At 45.4% G+C, this 11,751-nt stretch overlaps 1 protein-coding gene across 1 annotated transcript in view; it reads right to left on the reverse strand.

Moving 5' to 3' along the window:
* Nucleotides 1-11,090, reverse strand: part of GAS6 (growth arrest-specific 6) — a gene marked incomplete at its 5' end in the record, with an annotated part of 17,556 nt that extends 6,466 nt beyond the window's left edge. The window contains 7 exons of the mRNA XM_008943020.1: nt 215-383; nt 1,884-2,048; nt 6,453-6,642; nt 7,029-7,147; nt 7,553-7,674; nt 8,812-8,937; nt 10,922-11,090. Coding sequence (XP_008941268.1) covers nt 215-383; nt 1,884-2,048; nt 6,453-6,642; nt 7,029-7,147; nt 7,553-7,674; nt 8,812-8,937; nt 10,922-11,090 — 1,060 coding nt within the window. The remainder of the gene's footprint in view (nt 1-214; nt 384-1,883; nt 2,049-6,452; nt 6,643-7,028; nt 7,148-7,552; nt 7,675-8,811; nt 8,938-10,921) is intronic.
* Nucleotides 11,091-11,751: the final 661 nt, after the last annotated feature.

The raw sequence follows: 11,751 nt of genomic DNA on the forward strand, positions 1-11,751 counted from the left end.
CTGCGTGCCAAGCCGTGCCATGTCCCACGGAATGTCAGCACAGCCCTATGGTGTGTCAGCCACCCCTCCCAGTGCTGGATCACCAGCAAACTGGCTGAGGGTACACGCTGTGCCTTCATCCAGGGCACTGATGAAACTGTTCATTAACCAGTGTGGTTAATGTGGTAGGACAACAGGTTGGAAATTTAAAAGAGAAAAAAGGGAAAGTACTTACTGTAGGTGAGATTAAAGACAGCAAAACCTCGGCCAGGATAGAAAGAGCCTCGTCCTGCCACAGCAAAGCACTGCATTTTTTCATTCATCTTGATGGTCTCCTGGATAGTGGTGTCCTCCCCATTCAACCAGTTCCAAGCCCTCATGCACCCATCCAGCCGAGGGTTTATCTAGGAAGACAGAGCAGTATCTCATGCCTCAAGCTGCTGTTCAGTGCAGGGGAACTCCTTCTGGGGCAAATACTGAGGCACATGATGATACTCAATAGGAGAGATCATTTTGTTGTGTTATGCACGTGCAAACCAACTGCAGCAACCCCAGTCCTGCAGCCCCAAGCAGGGAAGTGGTCAGTGTTCCCCAGGAGACCCCCCTGAGCTCAGCTTGTCTGCACAGGACAGAAGGGCACGTCCTAATGGAGGTGTTGATTTGGTCATACTGATTTTGTTAGCTCCTCTACATGCTGCACATCATTAGGGTGGTTTAATCCCCAAACTCTACAGCCCAAGCTGTGTAACTGCCATAATTCTGCACTGTGAATGCTGGAGGCTAACTTGAAGTTGAAAAAAAAACCCCTTTGCTTGTTGAAAAAAATCCTTTGTATCATTGCAAATAGGCTTCAAGACACACAAGAAGTTGGTACTAATTAAGCCTTTGGGTTCTGGCTTAAGGGAAAGGTGCCTGAGCTGTAAAAAGGACACACCTTTTTCCTTCCAGCTTCTAGTTATGTTGTCCTGCACCCAGTGGCAGCATTCAAATGTGAGACAGCATGAAAAGAGAAGGCTCCCTGCAAAGCATCTAAATCAGCACCATTACCCCCAATTAACTGGAGCAGAGAATTAAGTGTCTGAGCCAGGATAAAAACCTCAGGAGTTTTTGGCTCAATCCTCTGTTCAGACCACACCCTGAGCTTAATGCTTCAGAGGAGCAGTGGCCCTGAATGACTTCTTGTGAGGAACAGGAGCCTTCCTCAGCTGCTGCACTCCCAGTCACAGAGCTGCAAGCTTGTCACCTCCTTTAGGAGTTAAGACAGGCCAATTTGGGTTTCCAGGTGCCAAGTCCCTGTGAGGTAGATGTTCAAAACAGCCCCAGCAGCAGCTATTGCAAACACAGCAACCATCTAATCTCCCCAAGGAGCTCCTCAACTGCTATTCATACACCCTAGCCACTTGGATTAGGAGGAAATAAAGAAACATAAGCTCCCCTTTGTCCTTGGATCTCACTAACCTGAAACAGCAAACACAAGCAGCAGAACCATGGCAGGATGTATTTGAAGCCCAAACTTCAGTCACAATACAAAAGATGCCCCCAGGGTTGTTTCCAGATCCAGTGGTGTGTCCTCTGACCCCCCAGAGCCACTCATGGTCTCAAGCCAGCACAGCCACCATTAATTTGTCCTCTGCTCCAGTTTTCCTGCATCCTAACTCTGCAGGCCAAGGGTGGGATAGATCTCACCTCAACTTAGCAATCAGAAAATCAGGAGTCTCACCTTTGCTACTGGCTTAGGCTCCCTCTATAGTCAATGGAGAGAAAGCTGTATCCAGAAGGTGCTAATTCCACCTGTTTCAGGGCAGGCTGAACTGCTCTCAGGAAGGACCTACATTGCCCCAAGAGAAGAGGAAATCAAGCCCTTCAGGCATGCAAAACATGATGAAGGATCGTGCTATACTTACTGGTTGAATAAGGTCCTTGGTTTTGAAAGGAATGCCTCCTACTGTCAAATTCAGCTGATACAGTCCTTTCTCTAGAGTAAACAGATCCCCTGAGACAGCTATTTTCATAACTGCATCTCTGTTGACCTTTATAACCAAACTTCTTTCAAGTTCTTCAACAGAAATCTGAAAAAAAAAAGAAAAAAATAGACTAATTCAGTATAAAAACAATTTAATACCTGCAGCCTCAACTAAAGGATGGACATCACCAGTGAAACCCCCAGGATGGAGAAGCATTTGCTGTCCCCAAAGCCTCTTTCTCTCCCTGTTGTTCCATTCCACCTTGACATGTAAATCTTTACTCCAGGAAGCAACCTGGGGTGGGTGATTAACTACAGGACATCTGTAGGTTGCTCTGTGCAAAATGTAAATGCAATAAAGAGTTATTCATGAGAAGCTTCCTATGGCAGCTGCCTGTGAAAGGAAAAGACAGCTCAGGTGTCTTTTGTTGGACCAGTGACACCATGCTGAACCCTTCCAGCCAAAATCTCCTAAATACTGACCCCTGAAACTCTCACTTCACACCCATGAGAGCTGCTCCACCACCCCACTCCTCATCTGGACAGCTCTGCTCCCTGAGCCACCCAGATGCTGCCTCCATCAGTGAACCCCTGTACAGAACCAAACAGCCACTTCAGCAGCTGCTCAGACTCACTCTCCCCTCTCCCTGCTAATTAGCCAAGTGATGAGCATCTTTCTCTCTGCATTCCAAGAGGGGCTGTCCCAAAGCTGTCTCCATCAGCCAGGCTCAGCCCTTGCTCTCTGGCTGTCAGGCAGAGGCCAGGCTTGAGCAGTTTCTATCTGGGCACTCCCTTTGAATTGCAGCCTTCAGTCATGAAGATAAAGTGAATTTGATAATTGAAAAGATTATTCACAGACTCTCAAACTTTCTTCTTCCCCTGTGGACTCCAGGCCAGCCTGGTTTATCCTGCTGGGACACTACACCTGGAGTCTTGCTCTGTGCTGTACCCTCCAGGACATGAATTTACCTGTCTGAAGCTTGCCTGTTTACAGTGGCATTTGCACCTCCTGACTGTGCTCTGTGGAGACACACAAGCAAGTCCCAAACAGGCTTTTTTTTGGGCATTGGCAGACTGTGAAGTCCTCTCAGTGGGTGGGAACATAAGCCCACAGGTCCTGGCAGCCCCAGCTCAACCTGCCTTTCAGGCTAAAAACTGACTCTGGCACCTCTGCTCGATGCCATGGTCACCTAGAGCACCAGGGTATGGAGCACCACGGAGCTGGCACAGACCATCCCCTGCTCCCAGCACAGATCCCAGGCAGCCACAGAGCAAATGGGAACTGGGCAAAGTCAGCTGCAGCAATGTGATTTCTCTGGGAAGAAATCCTGCAGCTTGCAGGGCCACCAATATTCAGGGTGTTCTAAACTTCTATGAGATTCCATAGAAAGTGATAGCATAGACATGTTCAAAAATTAAGTCTGCGTGCTTAGCTGCTTCTGATCATTAATCTAAACAAACCCAAATCAGTGGAAACTTCCCTAGAAGTGGTTAATAAACCCTGTGGAAGCTCTTAACACATTCCAGTTTAGGAAATTACATTCTGCCCACTCCACGTTGCCCTCTGGCAGCTTCAGCTGTGGCTCAGATATATTCAGATATAATTGCTGGTGCACCACCATCACCCACAAACCAAAAGGGGAAGCATTTGGGCAGCTAGACTGCTCCAATTCCTTAAGGAATTAACCTCCAGTCCCCACATTTAACAGGGCAGGTGAGCTGTGATTTTTGCTGATGGTCCTGTCCCCAAAGCACTGCCCAACTGACCACTGAAAAGAAGACAAAATGATGACTTTTTTTTTGTGGAAATGCAAAGCAGCTAGGAGGTGAGTGTGTTCTCTGCTATCATCAGCTCAAACCTGCCACTCCATCCAGCTGGGTGACACACAGATAACCACGTTAGACATTCTGCCTGAGAATTGCTTGTTTGTGTTTTCAATGCTGGGAATGAGAGTTTAAAAATAGGTTAGGAGGGATCAACACTGGAGAAAGCACCCAGGGAGAAATACTGCCCTGAAGGTTTGAAAAGGCCTTTGTATTTCCATAAAAGTATGCAACTCCTGTTCAAGAAACCAAAAGACATACACTGCTGGTGCTTTTTATCACATTTTGCTTTTAAATAACCATTGCTTCTCCATCTAAATAGTAAGGTTTCTATTTTCTCACTCCTCCTATGAAGTTCTAGGTCTAACCAAAACTACAGGCTTGATCCTGTCCATACTGAAGTCCAGACTAAAGTTCCCAGGCTACATCTGAGTCTGGGCTGTGACCAGGTTATTGAGTTTGTGCTTCACAAAAGGTGAGGCTGAAAAAGGTACTCAAGTCCATATTTAAAATTAAACATGTGGCCACGTGTTTTATAAAAGGAGAGGGATAAAAAAGGAATAACTCCTCAGCAGGATTTCCCAACTTAAAAATCATGCTGTAGAGAGGAAAAGAACGAGATGAGGGTGAGGATAAAATGGAGGAACAGATTTAGAGATGTATCACTCTGCTGTGTAGATTAAATGGCATTTAGAGACAGCAGTGACACTGGATGTTAAGCAGAAGAGAACAAAGTACCTGTAAGGTGGAGACAAGGGATAAGAAACTAAGCAGAGAATGAAGAAATCAACAGCACCCAGCACCCCAAGCAGCATCTCAGGTCTCAGAAGTGAGTCTACCATGAAGTGAAGAGACTAGAGACTAGTCAAGAGACAAGTCAAGGCTCCTTCCTCCTGCTGATGTTCATCAGCACTTTTATCATCCTTTTATCATCCTGCTTTCTCTCCCTGCAGAAAGCAAGCACAGCCTTTCTTTACCCCATAACTCCTCTGTGTTTGAGTCTTTTTCTATTACTTTAAGAAAGAAAGTAATATTTCAGCTCTATCCCTCAAAACTAACATGGGAGAGTTTATAATCACTTCATAATGAGGTCTGGCCCTTAACAAGTATATTACACTCCTGTGTTAAATAGTTTAGCTCAGTAATGACCACTTTTTGTCCCTCCCAAGTCACCCCAGTGGCACCAGCTCTGCTTTTCACATCTTCCACCACCTTCATCTCCGTGCAGGCAGTTACAATTGCCACATTCCAAATTAACAGAACGAATCTTACTACCAAATGTCAGTAGCTGACAATGAATGCACTCAAGGACTTCTTTATTTATTCATTAGGAACAGAGTTTTTCCCACTGTGCTTTTTTCTTTAATGTATATTTCAGATTTTTTTTTGGTTTTGCTACTAAAAAATTTAAAGCAGAAAATTATTGTTGCCAGTATCTGTATTTGTCTCATATGTGTGTCAGCTGAGAACTTCCCACCCACTCCCCCAGAGACACATCAACTTCAAAGGCAAAAGATCTAATTAAGTAAGAGAAAATACAGAAAGAGAGGAAAAGGCAGAAGAAGGCAAATTACAAATTGCTAATGCCCTCTAGATCATACTACAGGGTGCTCTTCATGATCCTGTCACAAACGGCAGCACCAGGAGATGTTCTGTGGAGAGCATCAAGCAGAGGAATCCTTACAAGCTCTGAGATGCAGACCATCATCCTGGGAGATTGCTGGGATGACATTATTAGCAACCAGAGACATTCTACCTGACCCCAGTGTCTTCACAAGGGAAACGCTCTGGTTTGTGTATGAACAAGTCTGAACACCTCAACAAAAAGATGCTGTAGCAAAAGAGACTTGTTGAGACTGAACAAACTAACAAAGAGATGAACAAACAAAAGCAGCCACACACCCCCATACACCAAACACCCTTGGAAATGTCCTTAAAGGAACAGCTCCAGAGCTCCTTCCCTCTAACCCTCAGCCAGAGGGCATCTTCTCCACCTGATGGGAGGTCAGCTGAGCACTGGGGCATCTCCAAGGCAGAGTCTGGTTGTGCAGAGCAGTGCTGCAGCCTGGCTTACAACGGGGATGAAGTCTAACTTCACTTGTTAGGACACACAGCTCACTCTCACCTTAGAACACATCAGCTACTGGCTCCTATCAGATACTGGCACACCATACTCCGAGGTGACCTTATTGTGGCCTTCCAGGATCTTAGGGGGGCCTACAAGAAAGCTGGGGAGGGACTTTTTAGGATATTGGGTAATGACAGGACTGGGGTGGAATGGGGCAAAGCTGGAAGTGGGCAGATTCAGGCTGGATGTGAGGAAGAAGTTCTTCCCCATGAGAGTGGTGAGACCCTGGGATGGGTTGCCCAGGGAGGGGGTTGAGGCCCCATCCCTGGGGGTCTTTAAGGCCAGGCTGGATGAGGCTCTGGGCAGCCTGATCTAGTGGGAGGTGTCCCTGCTCATGGCAGAGGGGTTGGAACTGGGGGATCCTTGTGGTCCCTTCCAGCCCTGACAGATTCTGATCTGTTTTAGCAGAGGACTTAGTAGCGTTGGCTTGATGGTTGGACTTGACGATCTTCAAGGTCTCTTCCAACCTAAAGGATTCTATGATTCTCACGGGTAGGCAGGTGGGAAGAACACCTTGTGGAGCTGCCCCCCGGGCAGGGGGCAGGGCTCTGGACTCACCGTTTGCCACATGCCGTGGCTGATGAGGGGCCCGCTGCTGGTCACGCGGCCCACGCCGCCGTCCCTCAGCTGCAGCTCCAGCCGGCCCTTGCGCAGGGCCAGGACCACCCAGCTGCTCTCTTGGCGGCCTCCAGCAAAGAAAAGGATACCTTCAGGATCAAAGGTTCTAAAGTCGAACTCGGCCACAAGTCTGACCGCACAGGGGCCAAGAAATAAGTTAGTTATGCAGAGTTCAAAAACCACCGAGCACTTTCCATACATCAATCCTAGCGGTTATAAAGCTCTGCTAAAAGGGCCTAGCTTTCAATGCACCCCTGAAAGACTTCAGCTCTGAGGAGGGGTTTTGGAAGAGCTTCAGGAATAAAGAGCACATCACTGTGTTTCAGTGATGATCCCGGGAGCTCTGTGATCAAGGCTGCCTCTCTCAGTTACTGCTGTTGGATAATGGTTCACTTTATTCCATAATCCAAACAGATCGTGATGATCACAGGACTAATTGTTAGGGTAATGACTTAACTCCATTGCATGCATTAAAGGCAAACAGGGCACTCCACTGGCATTCTAAATTGTCCTCACCTTGTCAGTTGTTTCCTTTTGAAGCGCAGCCTGATAACGGGAGTGCCGCTGAACATCCTCCCCAGGTACAAGGATTTAATGCTTTTTCCAACAGCAAAAGGCACACACGGTTTAATGTTCTATAATCAAAACACATTTTTGAGTGCTCATTCTCCTGGCAAACCAGAAAGAGAATCGACGTGTGCCTCCTTTTCTCAGGTAGTTATACTCATAGTAGGTTAGGGCTCTTCAATGTTTATACTCTCAAAATACAACTGGCTTGGTACTGAGGACATTTCCTCTTTCCTTCCCTTCTCCCTCCTATCCACCTTGGAGGAATGTTTTCCTGTTGCAAAGTGAAATCATACTTATAAGGTACAGCATAAATCCTGTCCTGTCCCCAGCTCACATCCCTTTGCCAATACGATGCCCTCCCGCTGGTCACTCAGCTCACATCACTTTGGTCCACAGCTTCATCAGTTATTCTTAATTACAACCTGAAATAAAGGTCTGTTCTGCAGTCACAGGAATGGAGACTAACATACCTCACACGTATTCATGTCCTGGGAAAGTTTTACTCCCCCTCTGCCATCACAATGGCAGGTATAACTCCCTGGTGAGTTGACACAGGTCTGCTCACAGAGTTTTTCTTCACATTCATTTATATCTACACAAAACCAGCAAAGAGAGGAGAAAATAGCAACTGAATTTGTTTAAACGGGAATCATCTGGGAGGAAAAAACATTATCAGTGCTGTTTTGTAGCACCTTTCATCTGGGTGTGCCCAAGTGCTCCGTAGCCAGTACTTACCCTATGCCACATCTTTACAGGAGGGAAGAGTTAGAATTAGCATCTGCACAAACCTATTTTCACAGATTCCAGCTGCCCAAAGATACACAGTAAGTCGGTGAGAAGGCTGGAAGCAGAGCTCAACAACTTTATTGCTGGTCCAGAGCCCTGGGCTCTAATTTCTAGGGAAGACCTGCTCCCTCGAGGCCCTTCTGCTATCCCTCTGCTAACCAGCTCCTGCTCCTTCAGCTCAGGATCAGCTCAGGGACTGCTTGCTTCATTGCTACTCACAAGCTACATCCTCAAGAGACAAATAAAAGCTGTTTCTCATTCATTATTTTTGTTTTTTTTCCCTTCAGCTTGTTTTTATCCAAAAACAAATGAAGGAAAACAAATTGTGATGACCCACAAGGATCTCTTCAGGCAGAGATAAACACCCAGAGCCCAGCAGGGCTGGCTGGCAGGGGATTCAAGTCGTTATGTTAACTTAGACAGAAGGGACAGAACAATGCTAGTTTTGGAATACTTTCAAAACTTACTCCATTGAGAAAGCTTGCAGGCAGTGCAGCCAGAACTGTGCATGGTCCCAAGGCATTAAGCTCCTAGTTCAGTGATACCACAAGAAAGGTTTTGAAAGAACAACAGCTACTGAAAGCTGAAGCTCTGTAGCTTTTCTTGTGCTAAAAAGAGAGACAGCAACATGCACAGAGGCCTCTGAGCTTCCACCAGATCTTACACTTGTCATAAATCCAAGAAACCTCAGTCCTCTGGCTCCTAAAGCTTGACTCAGGTCATCAAAAATGACAGCAAACTCAATGGCCTCAAAGGTGACTGCAAACTGCAAACTCATTCACAAAGAGGAAAAGGGAGGGAGCAGAAGTCCAGTGTCAGCAAGATTTAAAAAAACATAATAAATAATAAGAAGACAAGCTTTTATTGAAGCCCAAAATTATATTTCTGGTTTTCTACTGCTTTAAATAATGTAATAAATGCTAAGCTTATTTCATGAGCTTACCCTGACAAGTCTTTTTCACTTCATCATACTTGTAGCCTGCATCACAAAGACATTCGTAGGAGCTTAACAGATTTTTACAACGAGCTTCTCCACAGATGTCTGCTGATGTTGCACATTCATCTATGTCTGCAAAACAAGCAGTTAACACAACTTCAGGTCAGGATAATCACTTCAGTCTTTGTACACAGGGTCATGAGATCCCTATATTAGTTTGGAAACTGAAAAAAAACAATGTCTTTAAGAATCTACCTTAGCTACATGTAGGAAATGACTTCAGGCTTTCAAAACCAGTTGGTCTGTCTTTTGTTCAGCTATTAACTACTACTGCAAAAAACAATGCAAAGTGAGCCAGGAGAAAAACTGTAATCCCACAAAACCAGAAAGCCCCACTACATTCAGGGGGCTGAAAGTGCAGGTTTAAAAAGCAGCAAGAAGGAACTGAGGAACCACAGTATGAATTTTAGCAAAATACAGAAGGAACACACAGCCTGTGGAGCATCACAGATTTCTCTTCTCCTTCCTTAGACAGGCAAATGATAATTTTTCATGCCTTCACAGAACTAAGACCTAAATCTGTAGTGGTAAAGGGGAATTGAAGCAGCTAATTTATCACAGAGAACAGGTCATGTCTGAGGGATGTCACAAGGTTTCACCAGGAAGGCAGGCAGCAGACTGGAGCTGGAGGTCCATAAGAACAAACAACTGTTGGGTCTAAAACATGTTTTCTAACACCCAGGAAATTCCTGGTGTTGACAAAATGCTTGGAGTCTACCTAGAGTTTAATATTTACTTTTGCTTTCTAGTCCATATTAAAACTACAATTGCATTTTACACTTGGTGACTTTCCCACAGCTGAGAGAACTGGCCAATAGTAGCCTGTCTACTATCCTATGTAGCCCAGTTTGCCACTCAACAGACAACCCATAACTTTTCAATGTGTGCACACTGATAGGAATAAGCATGAAAGCAAACTGAAATGCACTGATAAATCCCAGCTAGCACTCACCACAGCTGACAGTCACCTCAGCCACTGCAGGGTCACAGGCTGAGGCCACAAAATGCTTGTAGTTAGGTCACAGTGCTCTACTAACTAGACAGCACTATGGTATTATACAAATATACACAGATATGAAAATAAACATAATGGTGAGCCCACTGGCTGTCCACCTGTCCATGGCAACTGGCACCAGAGGACAATTCAGCAGTGAGGTTGGCTCTTCTGAGCAGCTTCTCCCATTAGGAAGGGATACCACGGGGTGCATGCAGTCACCAGGTTTTGTAAAAAGTGGCAGTAAGACAGAAATAAAGAGCTGCTCTTTGTCTTTTTTGCATTAAAATGTTGTTCAGATCAGGTATGCAAACTGTTTAGAAATATGTGGTCACATCCATCTCTGCGAGGTTTATACAAAGACTTGCCTGTCTTTTCATGAGATACACAGAACTTTAAGAGCCATCTGTGATCATTAATGAGTCCTTGCCTCAGCATGCAGCTTCTTAACACTTTTAAAATCTCAGTTGCTTAAGCTCTCCTTATGTAAATTTGTTCTGCAGTTTCAATCAGATATTCCAGATTCTGTTTTCAGCTCCTGTGTAACATAGCTGCCAACATTAACGAGGTCCTTTCTACAGCTATTAATATTCAGTTGCAGTGAATTTATCCATCTGTATCTATTTGAATTCATTAGCTGCCTCGCAGAGCCAAACTGAGAAAAACAAAATAAGAAGCACACAAAAGAAAACCGAGGGGCTCACATGTTACCTCACTGTGAGACTGGAAAGAATCATAACAATGTCTTGGGCCAGCCCTTCCTCCTCTCAATGTCAGGATATGAGCAGGGATCAGCTAAACCAATTTAGCACAATCCAAGGCACAAATCCTCTGTGAATCACCCCTGTGTTATGATACTGGAGAGTAGCACTGCTGACAAGCCCAGGCATGTAGTGCTGGCTGAGGCACCCAAAATCATCCCAGCACAGAGCAGCTAACAGGAGCCACCAGCAAGTCTCTGCTGGGCTCTGGAGTAGACCAGGGCTGCTCAGTGCAGCCCAGCTCACTGAAATAGCCACAAAGCATCAGCTGAAGCCAAGTGAGAGGCTGAGCAAAGCTTACCTTCACAGGTTTTGCTGTCTTTGAGAGCATAGCCACTGTGGCAGGAGCAGCGGTAGCTGCCCAGCTTGTTGAGGCAGAGCTGGTTGCAGCCACCGTTCTGCACTTTGCATTCATCAACATCTGCATCAAAAGAAAGTGGGAGAGTCAGCTTTTCACCTCTGCAAACCATCTGGAGAGTGAGAGTGGGGCAGGTGTTAGGAAAAAATAAACACGATTACAGCTGCGACACAATGATGACAAAACCCAAAGATTTTAGTCAAACACTTCAAGTACCTTAGCACAAGTTTATCTAATAAACAAAAAAAAGAGAAGGAACTGTAACTATCTCCTTCACAGCTCTGAGAATGCAGAGGAGTATCTTTAGTCACTGTGGAGGTGAAGAAGTTTGTTTGCAGAAGCAAACTAATTGTAACTAACGTGCTTCATATCATAACTGACTTTACAAATTATGCTGTGACCAGCAAATTCAGGATGAAAGCTCTACATGAAACCAGAACAATATATCCTTACTGCTACAGAACTCCTGAGGACACAAAAAGTTTTCAGTTCACAGCTGCTGAACTTAAAACTGTGCTCCACTGTAGTTAGCAGCAAAAGGCTGTTAAATGCAGCAGACCTGGATGTCACCCTCAGTTTGCCCAACCTGCTCATTATGTCCTGATCATCTATGGGACTCTGATGGGCAGAACAACACATTTCAGGGTATTTTCTGCTGAACACTGTGAGCTGAACTGTGCTCCACTGAATTAGCAGCAAAAGGCTGTTAAATGCAGCAGACCTGGATGTCACCCTCAGTTTGCCCAACCTGCTCATTATGTCCTGATCATCTA

Source organism: Merops nubicus, unplaced genomic scaffold (assembly GCF_000691845.1).
Source record: "Merops nubicus isolate BGI_N331 unplaced genomic scaffold, ASM69184v1 scaffold14046, whole genome shotgun sequence".
In the NCBI taxonomy this organism is placed as follows: Eukaryota; Metazoa; Chordata; class Aves; order Coraciiformes; family Meropidae; genus Merops; species Merops nubicus.